The following is a 16,410-nucleotide window of genomic DNA, read 5'->3' on the forward strand; positions in this document are numbered from 1 at the left end:
AAAAGATGTTCAACCTAATAAAAGAAATGCACAGTTAAACTAAAATAAGATTTCATTTTCTACAAATTGTCAGAAGATCAAAAGTTTTATCATCCCATGTTTAGGCAAGGGTATGAAGAACTAAGCACTCTTATACACTACTAGTCAGAGTCAAATAAACAACTACAACCTCTATAGAGACAGTTCAGTAATATCTATCAAAATTCACAATGTACACACTTTTTAACCAGTTATTCCACTTCTAATAATTTAATTTACAAATATATTTGCACATTTGTGAAATGATATATGCACAAGGTTTATTACTGCAGCATTGTTTGTGATGGCAAGAGAATAGAAACAACTTCAATGCCTCTCAATTGGTAAATAAGTTAAATTATATTCTTTTTTTTTTCTTTTTAGATGGAGTCTTACTCTGTCACTCAGGCTGGAGTCCAGTGGCATGATCTCAGCTCATTGCAACCTCTGCCCCATCCGGGTTCAAGCGATTCTCCTGCCTCAGCCTCCTGAGTAGCTGGGATTACAGGCAACTGCCACTGCACCTGTCTAATTTTTGTATTTTTAGTAGAGATGGGGTTTCACCATCTTGGCCATGCTGGTCTTGAACTCCTGACCTCGTGATCCACCTGCCTCGGCCTCCCAAAGTGCTGGAATTACAGGCGTGAGCCACTGTGCCCCGCCTAAATTATATTCTTAAAACAATAAAATAAAACTTAAAAATTTTTTTTATTTTTATTATTTTTTTTAAGATGCAGTGTCACTCTTGTCTCCCAGGCTGGAGTGCAATGGCACAATCTTGGCTCACTGAAACCTCCGCCTCCTGAGTTCAAGCAATTCTCCTGCCTCAGCCTCCCAAGTAGCTGGGATTACAGCTGCCTGCCACCACGCCCAGCTAATTTTTGTATTTTTTTAAGTAGAGATAGGGTTTCACCACGTTGGCCAGGCTGGTCTTGAACTCCCGACCTCAGGCAATCCACTCACCTCGGCCTCCCAAAGTGCTGGGGTTACAGACATGAGCCATCACACCTGGCCTAAAAATTTTTTTTTAATTGAAGTAGTTTCATATGTATTGATATGGGATGCTCACAAAGGAATATTTTTTAGCAAGGAAAGCAAAGTGGTGAAACATATATAGTATGCTACCATTTGTTAAAAAACTGTAGATGTTTGTATGTGCACAGACTATCTGGAAGGATCAATATGAATCAGGTAACAGTAATTGCTTCTGGGGAGGAGAATTGGGTAGGTAAAGGATAGGTAGAAAGGAGACTTAATTTCCACTGTATTCTCTTTTGTATCTTTTTAATTTGTACCATAAATACATATTCTCTATCCAAATTTAATTAAATATTTTACTTTTAAGAGCTATATTACCAGCTCAGAAGTTCAGGAGTTGGTTGAATGTGTTTGCACAATCTCAAAGGGGACATTAGTTTGAACACTGTAAAGTAGCTTCTCCAGGAATTTGATAATTCAGCAATTTGTATGGGATGGAAAAAAAGGAAAGGAGTATGTATGTGCTTAAGGTAACTTGAGGGGTTGGCAATTACAGGGTGTGGCTGTTCTCTGTACCACCATGTCCAACCCCTGGATCTAAGCATGCTTTCTCCCCAGGGGAGCGGGGCGGCCTGTGTACAAACAATATGGAGGAATCCAGTGCCATGATTCCTAGGAGCAGCCTACAGTTAGTGTCGTCACTGCAGTATACCACAGATGGCTAAGTAGGTATTGTTTTTTAAAAAACACAGTTGGCTTTTACTGACATTCACATTGACAGCACCAACATTCAGGCAGTCAGTCGACACCACATAGTGTGAACTGTGAACAGAGTACATGGCTGGGCCCTGAAGGACCAGCTGGTAAGGCAGTGTTCCCCAAGCCTGCCTGGGCATATTAGATCTTCTGAATCGCAATTTTAAGAGGGGCCTTTGAATCTAGGTGTTTAGTAAGCATCCCGGTTGATTTGTATGATCATTTAGGTTGGGAAAAATAATCATAAGATAATGCGGGGTAAGAAGGGGTGGGAAGGAAAAAAAAAACTACTTGAGAACATGAGCAACATTAAATATAAAAAACTAACTGAATAGCCATGGCTGTGTGAAGCTACTTATAAAATCTCAACTAACTGTCAATATGGAACTTTTTGTTTAAGGTGAAACACTTGGTTAAATCAGGATTGAGAAGATTTTCCTTCTTAAAAAGTTGGTAAATAAAAATTTTTGAACAGAACTATTTTTCTTTTGATAAATGATGATATTATGAGACTCGATGGTAAGCGTCTCACTCTTAGTTCATAATAGTGTGGAAAATAACATGGGGGCTGAATGGCCAGGCTGGTCTTGAACTCCTTGGCCTCAAGTGATTCTCCCACCTCAGACTCCCCAAGTGCTGAGATTACAGGTGTGAACTAACATCACTCTTAGTTCACAACACTGTAGAAAAGTAACATGGGGGCTGAATCCTGACAACCATGGGGCTTAGGCTTTCCTATAATTAAACATTCTTGCAAAATCAGCATAAGCCAAAGGTCCCAGCAGAAAGATTCTAGATTTTTGTTTTCTCTATAGTTACCCTCCAAAGGCTGAACGGTATCATTTATATTCCAGGCAGAGAATCCCAGGAGCTTAGTAACATTCATTCCTCTGGATTCTCTAGGCCCTCCTTTACCCCTCCACAGTCACACAGGCAAACAATTCCTTGAGATCCTCATAAAACTGCCTGCCCAGAATGGTGACTTCACATTATGCTTTCAGATCCTGTTTAAAATAATGGTTATACAGAGAACGTTTTTGCAGCTTTTGTAAAACTGCTCTTAAAGACAATCACTATTATCTTGTTCAATAGCCCTTATATAAAGATCTACATGAAAAATTCATCTTAGAGCTGAATGTCAAGAAATATAATTGTCTCTCTTAGTGAAATGTGCTTCCTTTTAAAAAAAGAGATGAGTTATGTAATCTCTTTTTTTCCTCTTGCTGTCTCCCCCTCTCTCCTGTTTTCTCTTTAGCTGCCAGTAAGTTCAGATTTAAATTTTGTGTTCCATTGAGGTTCAGTTCTTCATTTTCAGTCTCTTCAGTCCTGCATTATTTGGCTCTTGTTCTCACAGGATTGTTTTACTGGTTCTACTATGTCTGGGTCTTTCATTGTGGACAAACTGAATACTTTTGGAAATTGACAGGCCTAAGTTAGAAGTGAAGGAACTGATTGGGTTTCCATTGACTGAGGTTTTACTGTACAACTAGGAGGTGTTGTACATGATCAAAGTCAAATAAGGGTCATTTGGGAAGAAAGATTTCATTTAGGAAAAGCCAAACGCCAAGACACTGGGGGATGCGATGGGGAATCATCTTCGCATAACTCCCTCTCCCAAAGGCTCCCTACAGAGGGATATGACAACTGGGTCAGGAAAACAATTTCACATACAGATTGGTGACTAGCTTTTAATTACTCAATAAGAATTTTGGCCCAATCATGTCAGTGACCCTCCTGTCACCCTGTGAAGAAGCTAGGAGCAGGAATGACTGCCTCCTTTAGCCACAGGGTGCAAGGAAGCTCCAATCTCTTGCTGTTGACCACTGGTCAGTCATCACCTATCCATCTGAAGGCTTAGGAAGAAAGATTTAAAGAAAAGAAAAATGCTGGGATTCCTCACTCCGCACTAAGTTCATTAGGAAACTTACCCTTATTTGTCCTTACTCTACAGACAGAGCAGTGGGTGTCCCCAGCTGAAAACACCCACCTATGACAGGCAATTCTGTTCCTGCTCCACCAGGTGGGGCCCCAAAAGCTGGAAGAACGAGGAATATGAGCTCACAGGCCCAGCACCCTGAGCCCAACTCCCTGGAAATGCTTGCCCTGGAGGATGGCCCCAGGAGTGTCTCCCCAGCCCATAGCCTCAGCCAGGGCCAGGGAGCAGGAGACTCACTCCCAGCTACTTTCTGGCGTATTGACTCTCACGGATTTGTCATTCAATACACGGCTTCTCTCGCTGCAGCCCACACAGCTAATCCCTGTACTATATTTCTCTCAGTTTTCCCTCCTCCACCCACACTTCTTCTGACTTCTCTCCACACAGGAGAGACAGAACAGCTGAGGAAACAGCAGAACGGTGGAAAATTTTTGAAAGTGTTTTGAGCCCACCCAACCTGAGGAGAGCATTCAAAGAAAAACAGGAAGAAGGTGAGTAGGAGCTCCCTCAGCCCCCGCGCACAAGCCGGGGATTGTCACTCCCGCCTACCCCAAACCCAACAGGGGCCGACTGCTGGGACCGAGCCTCGGTGCCCACACGCAAAAATATGCAAATGTTTTCTGTGAGGATTATGGAATGGAGGCAGTTGCTCAGCTATTTCAGACACTGCGTCATGTAACTTGGGGGCACAGTAGGCTCATTCCATTCAAACGCCCACCATAAAAGTTCAACTAGCACCTTTGGTCTTAAATTGGAATCGCCAGAGGCCATTATACCTGGGGAAGGACTGCAGGTCTGAAGATGGATGTGTTTCTATTCTGGCAACCAAAATTAGATTCTCCAATCTAGAGGACAACCAATGCCCTCTCTCCATGTGTGCGTGTGATTTAATATTACTCATCTTTTTTTGCCTTTTTGTTTTTCATTTCCTTTCAACTTGTCTTCCTACACCATACCAGAGCTTTGAAGCCTGCTTGTTTTATCGGGGATTGGGGGTGGAAAAGAAATGTGAACTCATTTAGCTCTTGCTCCCTATCTTGTTTGCTGGAGATCCAGCCAGTTAGATGGCTTGAAGTGGGCAACGACAAAAAGAGATTGGTTAATCCCCTTCATTCATTCATTCATTCATTCACTCATTCGTGAAACAGACATTTATTGAGTATCTACATAGATAAGTTCCCCGTTCATACCCCATTTATGGTCCAGGCTCAGTTAAACTAAACCACAACAAATGGAAGTAATCTTTGATCCCCCTAATTTCCCTCAGGGACCTCTGGATCAATTTTTGGATCTAGTTTAGTACTATAGAGTTTTTGCATGAAATCCAGAACCTATGTAAGGGTTATATAACCAATGGATAAATAAGCTTGTAAAGTCCTTCCCTATGAGTTACCCATGGGAAGGTTTCCAGTCCACAGATTAGACTAGTCCTATCTCCTGGTTAAATATCCAAGCACTACAATTAATTCATCCATTCTTCTTTACTTTGCTGGCACAATTTATTTTTTTTCCTCATTTTAAATAAGAGATTATCCTCAAAGCTAGACTTACTTTTCTTACTAGTCAGTGTTATGTGTTTGATGCTAATTGATATTTACTCATTCCAGTAACACATATTTATTGAGTAGTTACAATATGCCAGGCACTGTCATAGGCACTGAGATGACAACTTCACACAATGATCCCTTCATGGAACCAACAAAGGAGTGAGATCAAACAAATCTTGGCTTGCTGTTCTTTCTCAGAGACCAAGTAACTTTATCCATTGCTGTGCAAAGAATCAAAGTGAAGAATGGGGTTCTAATATAATGGACAAAAAGGAGGAATTGTTTGCATTTATTGACTAGAGATGATCAAGTTTTGAGCTTCTTCATACATCAATTCTACTGTAAGACTTGTTCTCCACAACTGACATCTTAGAGATTGAACTACACAGATCGTAGTTAAATAGTTAATGTTTTACAGAATTTTGAAGCATCGGACCGTGTAAAGAATGTTTTAAAGTTGGTTGTGAAAACCAGATGGTCAAAAGAACCATAACACATGGCCACTCCCAAAGAGCAGAATTTTCCTTCCGTCTTGAACTCTTACATTAAAGAACCAAAGAGATAAAAATGAGTTTTGCAGTCCTGGGACTCTGAGATTAAAGATGAATTATTTCAGTCTGTTGATGCCAACCTAGGGAATAAGATATTGAGGCCTGTATTGATGGGGGATGGCTCTGATGCAGTGTGTCAGCAGTAGACTTAGCAAATGAACAGAATAGTAATTTGTGGCCAATAAATTTTTTCCTGCCTCAAAAAATCAACTATTGTCAGACTCAGCAGGGATCCAGAGGTTGGAGAGTCAAACCTGGGCTATGGACTGAACATATCGTTGCACCTCCTGGCACTGAGGGGCCTCTTAGTACCTAAATGGAAAGCAACTCCAGATCTAACCCAGCATTAAACTATCAACAGGGCTTCGCATGTGCAACTTCCCTTTATTTCTAAATTTGCTGGACTATAACCACTCAATAGCAAAGAACCCCTTGTATTGTTCCATTACAGATTTTTGCTTAGCCAGCCCCTAATATGCTTGCCTGCAACAAGAAAAATAAAAATGAATTGATTGGCAAGATCTCAAATAGAATAAGCTAACGACAAGCCTTATGTTTTAATAAGCTCGATGTTGGTCTTAATGAAATTGGTGGATGGTCTTTTTTTTTTTCCTACAAATGGAACTGTCATTGGTTTCTTTGGCTTTTGCAAAGGATTTTTTGGAATGCATTGTTGTTATCAGAAAGAGTCTTTTCTTTTCTTTTTCCTTTTTTTTAGTTGCAAAGTCCCCAGGATAATCAGGGAAGGGAAAAACATTAACGAGAGGGGATTTGAATGGTAGTGCATTCTCTCTTCATATCTATGTTTCTCATGGGACAGAGAAAACTAAGGATGCATGGTACCACCCAGTCATCAGGCTATTGAGGGATGCCTCAGTCTATTCAGGGCAGCAGTTTTAAAACTAGTGGAAAGAAGAAGACAGGCCTGGGTTTGAATCCTGACTCCATACCCTGACTCCATCATTTCATACTTTGGCCAGATTATTTAACCTCTCTGAGTCTGATTTAGTGGCGATCACTAACTGCCTCATAGGATTGCTGAGAAGGTTCACTGAGAGTAGGCAAGTTCCTGGCCAGATGAAGGCCCTCAATGGAACGCCATCCCCCCATCCCTTCTCCTTGTAGCCATATTTATGAGATGACATCACTGTTCCCTAGTGAGATGGCTACTAGGTCTCAGGGTTTCCAGATTTCTGCTGATTTAAGTATCCAACTGTGCTGATGTGATTTATGCAAATGCCAACTGGGGACGGATGCCATTAAGGGAATGAGTCATTTCAGAGCCTTCATTAGCAGGCTGATCTTGCCTCTGAAAGAGCTGGGTTTTCCTTACAGATGGTAGAAAATGGTGGGAGAGATTACTCTGGGACTCTGGCACTTCTGATACAGGGTTCTTCTCATATAGCATCAATGAGTTTTCACAGTTAAGGTCCAGGACTCCCCTAAGTGACGTAAAGCAAGGGTTAACAGCTTAGACTTTGAAATCTCACAAAATGAGGTTTAAATCCTGACTGCTAATATGAGCTGAGTAGCCTCTCAAAGTGTCTGTTTTATCTTAAGAGTTTTTGTGGGGATTAAATGAGGCAACATACCTAAAGTACTTGGGCTAGTGATTGGCACATAGTAAATGCTCAATAAAAGTCTGTTTTTTTTTGTTTTTTTTTTTTCCTCTCTCCCTCTGTTTTGGCCAGAGTTCACCTCTAAGCTATTTGCTAATACCGAAGCCTGCCTTCCAGCAGCTGGCACATTAAAACAGATGTTGTTTCTTGAACACTTATTATGTTTACGCTTCTGCTTAAATGCCTACATCCCACCAAAACGTCCCCCACCCGATATTAATTCATCCTTTGATCATTATTTTGTGAAGCCTGTCTTCAACTTGAAAGAAACTATCATCATTGTTCAGTCATATAAAATTTCACATCATAACTAAATAAATAGTTGTTGATCATGAAGATAAACAAGAGCTTAAATAACGCACTTTATTTAAAGCTGTCTAGAGGTGGCTGGCAAGATGGCCGAATAGGAACAGCTCTGGTCTCCAGCTCCCAGCGAGATCAATGTAGAAGGTGGGTGATTTCTGCATTTCCAACTGAGGTACCCAGCTCATCTCAGTGGATGCAGCCCATGGAGGGTGAGCAGAAGCAGGGTGGGGCATCACCTCACCCGGGAAGCACAAGGGGTCGAGGAACTCCCTGCCTTAGCCAAGGGAAGCCACGAAGAACAGTGCATTCCAGCCCGGATACTATGCTTTTCCCATGGTCTTCACAACCTGTAGACCAGGAGATTCTCTCGGGTGCCTACACCACCAGGGCCCTGGGTTTCAAGCACAAAACTGGGCGGCCATTTGGGCAGGCACTGAGCTAGCTGCTGGAGTTTTTTTTTCATAACCCAGTGGCTCCTGGAACACCAGCAAGACAGAACCATTCACTCCCCTGGAAAGGGGGCTGAAGCCAGGGAGCCAAGTGGTCTAGCTCAGTGGATCCCACCCCCAAGGAGCCCAGCAAGCTAAGATCCACTGGCTTGAAATTCTCGCTGGCAGCACAGCAGTCTGAAGTCGATCTGGAATGCTCGAGCTTGGTGGGGGGAGGGGCGTCTGCCATTACTGAGGCTTGAGTAGGCAGTTTTCCCCTCACGGTGTCAACAAAGCCTCCAGGAAGTTCAAACTGGGTGGAACCCACCGCAGCTCAGCAAAGCCACTCTAGCCCGACTGCCTCTCTAGATTCCTCCTCCCTTAGCAGGGCATCTCTGAAAGAAAGGTAGCAGCCCCAGTCAGGGGCTTATAGATAAAACTCCCATCTACCTGGAACAGAGCACTTGGGGGAAGGGGCAGTTGTGGACACAGCTTCAGCAGACTTAAACGTTCCAGCCTGCCAGCTCTGAAGAGAGCAGCAGATCTCCCAGCACAGCACTCAAGCTCTGCTAAGGGACGGACTGCCTTCTCAAGTGGGTCCCTGACCCCCATGCCTCCTGACTTGGGAGACACTTCCCAGCAGGGGTCTACAGACACCTCATACGAGAGAACTCCAGCTGGCATCTGGCGGGTGCCTCTATTGGATGAAGCTTCCGGAGGAAGGAACAGGCAGCAATCTTTGCTGTTCTGCAGCCTCTGCTGGTGATACCCAGGCAAACAGGGTCTGGAGTGGACCTCCAGCAAACTGCAGTAGACCTGCATCAGAGACGCCTGACTGTTAGAAGGAAAACTAACAAATAGAAAAGTATAGCATCAACATCAACAAAAAGGACGTCCACACAGAAACCCCATCTGAAGGTCACCAACATCAAAGACCAAAGGTAGATAAATCCACGAATATGAGGGAAAAACCAGTGCAAAAAGGCTGAAAATTCCAAAAACCAGAACACCTCTTCTCCTTTAAAGGATCATAAGTCCTTACCAGCAAGGGAACAAAACTGGACAGAAAATGAGTTTGACTAATTGACAGAAGTCGGCTTCAGAAGGTGGGTTATAACAAACTCCTCCAAGCTAAAACAGCATGTTTTAACCCAATGCAAGGAAGCTAAGAACCTTGAAAAAAGGTTAGAGGAATTTCTAACTAGAATAACCAGTTTAGAGAAGAACATAAATGACCTAATGGACCTGAAAAACACAGCACGAGAACTTCTTAACGCCTACACAAGTATCAATAGCCAAATTAATCAAGCGGAAGAAAGGTTATCAGAGACTGAAGATCAACTTAATCAAATAAAGCATGAGGACAAGATTAGAGGGAAAAAAATGAAAAGGAACAAACAAAGCCTCCAAGAAATATGGAACTATGTGAAAAGGCCAAATCTACGTCTGATTGGTGTAGCTGAAAGTGACAGGGAGAATGGAACCAAGTTAGAAAACACTCTTCAGTATATTATCCAGGAGAACTTCCCCAACCTAGCAAGACAGGCCAACACTCAAATTCAGGAAACACAGAGAACACCACAAAGATACTCCTTGAGAAAAGCAACCCCAAGACACATAATCATCTGATTCACCAAGGCTGAAATGAAGGAAACAATGTTAAGGACAGCCAGAGAGAAAGGTCGGGTTGCCCACAAAGGGAAGCCCATCAGACTAACAACGGATCTCTTTGCAGAAACCCTACAAGCCAGGAGAGAGTGGGGGCCAATATTCAACATTCTTAAAGAAAAGAATTTTCAGCCCAGAACTTAATATCCGGCCAAACTAAGCTTCATAAGCAAAGGAGAAATAAAATCTTTTCCAGACAAGCAAATGCTGTTTGTCACCACCAGGCCTACCTTACAAGAGCTCCTGAAGGAAGCACTAAATATGGAAAGGAAAAACCAATACCACCCACAGCAAAAACATACCAAATTGTAAAGACCGTCGACACTGTGAAGAAACTACATCAACTAACAGGCAGAAGAACCAGCTAGCATCATAATGACAGAATCAAATTCACATATAACAATATTAACCTTAAATGTAAACAGGCTAAATGCCCCAATTAAAAGACACAGACTGGCACATTGGATAAAGAGTCAAGACCCATTGGTGTGCTGTATTCAGGAGACCATCTCATGTGCAAAGACACATATAGGCTCAAAATAAAGGGATGGAGGAATACTTACCAAGCAAATGGAAAGAAAAAAAAAAGCAGGGGTTGCAATCCTAGTCTCTGATAAAACAGACTTTAAACCAACAAAGATCAAAAAAGACAAAGAAGGCCGTTACATAATGGCAAAGGGATCAACACAACAAGAAGAGCTAACTATCCTAAATATATATGCACCCAATACAGGAGCATCCAGATTCATAAAGCAAGTTCTTAGAGACCTACAAAGAGACTTAGACTCACACACAATAATAGTGGGAGACTTTAATACCCCACTGTCAGTATTAAACAGATCAATGAGACAGAAAATTAACATATTCAGGACTTGAACTCAGCTCTGGACCAAGCAGACCTAATAGACATCTACATAACTCTCCACCCCAAATCAACAGAATATACATTCTTCTCAGCACCACATTGCACTTATTCTAAAATTGACCACATAATTGGAAGTAAAACACTCCTCAGCAAATATAAAAGAATGGAAATCATAACAAACAGTCTCTCAGACCACAGTGCATTCAAATTAGAACTCAGGATTAAGAAATTCACTCAAAACCACACAACTACATGGAAACTGAACAACCTGCTCCTGAATGACTACTGGGTAAATAATGAAATTAAGTCAGAAATAAATAACTTCTTTGAAACCAATGAGAACAAAGACACAACATAGCAGAATCTCTGGGACACAGCTAAAGCAGTGTTTAGAGGGAAATTTACAGCACTAAATGCCCACAAGAGAAAGTGGGACAGATCTAAAATTGACACCCTAACATCACAATCAAAAGAACAAGAGAAGCAAGGGCAAACAAATTCAAAAGATAGTAGAAGACAAGAAATAACTAAGATCAGAGCAGAACTGAAGGAGATAAAGACATGAAAAAACCCTTCAAAAAATCAGTGAATCCAGGAACTGGTTTTTTGAAAAGATTAACAAAATAGACCACTAGCCAGACTAATAAAGCAGAAAAGAGACAAGAATCAAATAGATGCAATAAAAAATGATAAAGGAGATATCACCACTGATCCCACAGAAATACAAACTACCATCAGAGAATACTATAAACATCTCTATGCAAATAAACTTGAAAATCTAGAAGAAATGGATAAATTCCTGGACACATACACCCTCCCAAGACTAAACCAGGAAGAAGTCGAATCCCTGAATAGACCAATAACAAGTTCTGAAATTGAGACAGTAATTAATATCCTACCAACCAAAAAAAGCCCACGACCAGAAAGATTTGCAGCCGAATTCTACCGGAGGTACAAAGAGGAGCTGGTACCATTCCTTCTGAAACTATTCCAAACAACAGAAAAAGAAGGACTCCTCCCTAACTCATTTTATGAGGCTAGCATCATCCTGATACCAAAACTTGGCAAAGACACAACAAAAAAAGAAAATTTCAGGCCAATATCCTTGATGAACATCGATGTGAAAATCCTCAATAAAATATTGGCAAACCAAATCCAGCAGCACATCAAAAAGCTTATCCACCACAATCAAATCAGCTTTATCCCTGGGATGCAAGGCTGGTTCAACATATGCAAATCAATAAACATAATCCATCACATAAACAGAACCAATGACAATAACCACATGATTATCTCAATAGATGCAGAAAAGGCCTTCAATAAAATTCAACACCCCTTCATGCTAAAAACTCTCAATAAACTTGGTATTCATTGAATGTATCTCAAAATAATAAGAGCTATTTATGACAAACCCACAGCCAATATCGCACTGAATGAGCAAAAGCTGGAAGCGCCAGGCGCGGTGACTCACCCTTGTAATCCCAGCATTTGGGAGACCAAGGAGGTCGGAGCACAAGTCAGGAAATTGAGACCATCCTGGCTAACATGGTGAAACCCCGTCTCTACTAAAAATACCCCAAAAAATTAGCGGGGCTTGGTGGCATGCGCCTGTAATCCCAGCTACTCGGGAGGCTGAGGCAGGAGAATCATTTGAACCTGGGAGGCAGAGGTTGCAGTGAGCCGAGATCACACCACTGCACTCCAGCTTGGTTGACAGAGGGACACCCCGTCTCAAAAATAAATAAATAAATAAAACAAACTGGAAACATTCCCTTTCAAAACCTGCACAAGACAAGGAGGCCCTCTCTCACCACTCCTATTCAACATAGTATTCTGGCCAGGGCAATCAGGCAAGAGAAAGAAAAAAAAGGTATTCAAATAGGAAGAGAGGAAGTTAAATTGTCTGTGTTTGCAGATGACATGATTGTATATTTAGAAAACCCCATCATCTCAGCCTAAAATCTCCTTAAGCTGATAAGCAACTTCAGCAAATTCTCAGGATACAAAATCAATGTGCAAAAATCACAAGCATTCCTGTACAACAATAATAGACAAACACAGAGCCAAATCATGAGTGAATGCCCATTCCCAATTGCTACAAAGAGAATTAAATACCTAGGAATACAACTTACAAGGGATATGAAGGACCTCTTCAAGGAGAACTACAAACCACTGCTCAAAGAAACAAGAAAGAACACAAACAAATGGAAAAACATTCCATGCTCATGGATAGAAAGAACCAATATTGTGAAAATGGCCATACGGCCCAAAGGAATTTACAGATTCAATGCTATCCCCACCAAGCTACCACTGACTTTCTTCACAGAATTGGAAAAAACTACTTCAAATTTCATATGGAACCAAAAAAGAGCCTGCATAGCCAAGGCAATCCTAAGCAAAAAGAACAAAGCTGGAGGCATCATGCTACCTGACTTCAAACTATACTACAAGGCTACAGTAACCAAAACAGCATGGTACTGGTACCAAAACAGATATATAGACCAATAAAACAGAACAGAGGCCTCAGAAATAATGCCACACATCTACAACCAGCTGATCTTTGACAAACCTGACAAGAACAAGCAATGGGGAAAGGATTCCCTATTGAATAAATGGTGTTGGAAACACTGGCTAGCCATAAGCAGACAATTGAAACTGGACCCCTTCCTTACACCTTATACAAAAATTAACTCAAGATGGATTAAAGACTTAAACGTAAGACCTAAAACCATAAAAACGCTAGAAGAAAACCTAGGCAATACCATTCAGGACATAGGCATGGGCAAATACTTCATGACTAAAACACCAAAAGCAATGGCAACAAAAGCCAAAATCCACCAGTGGGATCTAATTAAACTAAAGAGCATCTGCACAGCAAAAGAAACTATCATCAGAGTGAACAGGCAACCTACAGAATGGGAGAAAATTTTTGCAATCTATCCATCTGACAAAGGGCTTATATCCAGAATCTACAAGGAACTTAAACAAATTTACAAGAAAAAAACAACCCCATCAAAAAGTGGGCAAAGGATATGAACAGACACTTCTCAAAAGAAGACATTTATGCTGCCAACAAACATATGAAAAAAAGCTCATCATCACTGGTCATTAGAGAAATGCAAATCAAAACCACAATGAGATACCATCTCACACCAGTTAGAATGGCAGTCATTAAAAAGTCAGGAAACAACAGATGCTGGAGAGGATGTGGAGAAATAGGAATGCTTTTACACTGTTGGTGGGAGTGTAAATTAGTTCAACCATTGTGGAAGACAGTGTGGCGATTCCTCAAGGATCTAGAACCAGAAATACCATTTGACCCAGCAATCCTATTATGGGGTATATACCCAAAGGATTATAAGTCATTCTACTATAAAGACACATGCACACATATGTTTACTGCGGCACTATTCACAATAGCAAAGATTTGGAACCAACCCAAATGATAGACTGGATAAAGAAAATGTGGCACTTATACACCACGAAATAGTATGCAGCCATAAAAAAGGATTGAGTTCATGTCCTTTGCAGGGACATGGATGAAGCTGGAAGCCATCATTCTCAGCAAACTAACACAGGAAGAAAAAACCAAACACCTCATGTTCTCACTCATAAGTGGGAGTTGAACAATGAGAACACATGGACACAGGGAGGGGACCATCATGCACTGGGGCCCTTTTGGGGGCAGGGGGGTAGGGGAGGGATAGAATTAGGAGAAACACCGAATACAGATGACAGGTTGATGGGTGCAGCAAACCACCATGGCATGTGTATACCTATGTAACAAACCTGCATGTTCTGAACACATATCCCAGAATTTAAAGTGTAATAAAAAAAAAAAGCTGTCTAGTTTCATACCATTATTCCTAAGTTCCATATCCTACCAAAGTAGTTTATCTCAATAAACTTGGTTTAAAAGAAAACCTAAAAACCTCTCTATCAAAATATGAGTATTAAGAATGATCTGAATATGCATCATGGTACATGAAGCTGCTCCACAGCAAGGAGGTGGGAGGCTAAGAAAACACCACCTCGGTAGATAAGTTAACATTTACCAAATGCCTAGTGGATGCACAGCCGCTTATTGATGAATGTCAGCTTCAGCATCTTGGTGAGAGAGCGTCACATTTCTTTTTTCCTAGAAGAATCTCTTTACATATTTCATGCTTTTGGAGAGGCAGGTATGTCTCCATGATAATATATATGTAATTAGCTCCTTAATGTTACCAATCTATCATGGAGACATTCGGATTTACATTATACACAAACTCACTATTAGTTTCCTGAGTTAGGTGGTACGGATTCTGATATAGCTAGTAAAAAACCCATAAAATATGCATAAATCCTGTCTAATGACTGAAGTTAAATATACCTCAAAGAATGTTCTATCATTAAAATTCACATACATTTTTCTTACAAGGGAGTTATTCTGCATTGTAGCCTGTGTTTTATTACAAACTTGGAGTTCATTGATGAACTGTGATAGAGCTGCAAATCAAGTCAGCGGCTTCATTAGCTCAGCAGGATTTTAGACGGCATTTCTCCCTTGGTGAGCAGAAGTTAGAGGGTAGTTTAGGACCCAGAGCTTGGTTACTGGGCTCTGGGCAGTCTCTCCCATGGAGAGGGCCCCTTACCTGAGGCCCTCTCCCTCAGGAGAGGGCCCCTTACCTGAGGCCCTCTCCCTCAGGAGAGGGCCCCTTACCTGAGGCCCTCTCCCTCAGGAGAGTGCTGTCTGCAGTACTCCAGAGTGTAGGTCTCCGTGGCCTCTGGGGTGGTGGGCCGCCATCGGATAGTGGCTGTGTTCCAACACACAGTACAGTCCTCAGCGCGGATCACAGGGGTGGAGGGTGCTGCAGAAAGAGAGTCAGGACAGTCGTGGAGCAATGCCAGCTTGCTTTCCTGGGACCTGAGAAGCACGTGATCTTCCACGGCTTCGGCATGATTCTGTTTTCAATTTTTCATCAGAAAGTGTATTCTGTGTTAAAAACCCAAAAGGGATCAAATATAGATAGTGATGTCTCTCTCCCTTCTCTGCCTTCCACATTGCCCAGTTCTCACCCATCCCCAAACAGCCCCTAATAGCAGCTTCCTATAAATCCCACTAGACTTTCTTTATACATATACAAGCAAATCAAAATAAAGATTCTTTCCCCTGTCCCAGTACACACAAGTTAGCCATGATCTTGTCCTCAGTAGGTGCTCAATAAAGGCTTGTTTTAAAAGGCAAGAGGAAAGGATAAAGGGTAGGAGTAAACTATTTCTTCCCCTGAGGCAGGTTACGATTATCTTAAAGGCAGTGCAGCCTTGGTTTAGGCTTCTTACCCTGTGAAAAGATTTCATCGTGAGAATGCACTTCCAGTTAAATACCACTGGCTTAAAGCCTTTTGGGGGTTCCCAGCACCCACACGCAGCCCAAGCTTCTTACCTTGCAAACACGGCCTCTCTATGTTAGCCTTTCTTATCTTGTCTTTCCTTTGTTTAAGTCTAAGAAATAATACCAAACTTCTTACAGTGTCCTGCACACTCCATACTGTTTCTTGCCTTGATGCCTCTGCTCATGTCTTTTTCAAGTGGAATATCCTCCTTTAATGCATTACTTCCTACTGATCCTTTAAAGCATTTTCTGCAGGCATCAGTTCTAGGAAGCAGTTCCGATCCTGCCCCTGCCCCAGGCCAACTTGGGTGCCCCTCTGGAGTGTTCTCATAATAACCTGTGTATATCTGGATATGGCCCTTAC

At 41.7% G+C, this 16,410-nt stretch overlaps 1 protein-coding gene across 2 annotated transcripts in view; it reads right to left on the minus strand.

Moving 5' to 3' along the window:
* The window catches only part of CMYA5 (cardiomyopathy associated 5), a 104,140-nt gene that overhangs the window by 15,754 nt on the left and 71,976 nt on the right, over positions 1–16,410 (minus strand). Inside the window, exon 9 of one of the 2 annotated variants that reach the window (XR_010157201.1) lies at positions 15,307–15,522. Coding sequence is in view for 1 of the 2 variants with exons in the window: in XM_001137947.7 (XP_001137947.6) it covers positions 15,375–15,522 (148 nt within the window). In the remaining variant the exon portion in view is untranslated. The remainder of the gene's footprint in view (positions 1–15,306; positions 15,523–16,410) is intronic. The other variant, XM_001137947.7, reaches the window with a different exon arrangement.

Source organism: Pan troglodytes, chromosome 4 (genome assembly GCF_028858775.2).
Source record: "Pan troglodytes isolate AG18354 chromosome 4, NHGRI_mPanTro3-v2.0_pri, whole genome shotgun sequence".
Taxonomy (NCBI): domain Eukaryota; kingdom Metazoa; phylum Chordata; class Mammalia; order Primates; family Hominidae; genus Pan; species Pan troglodytes.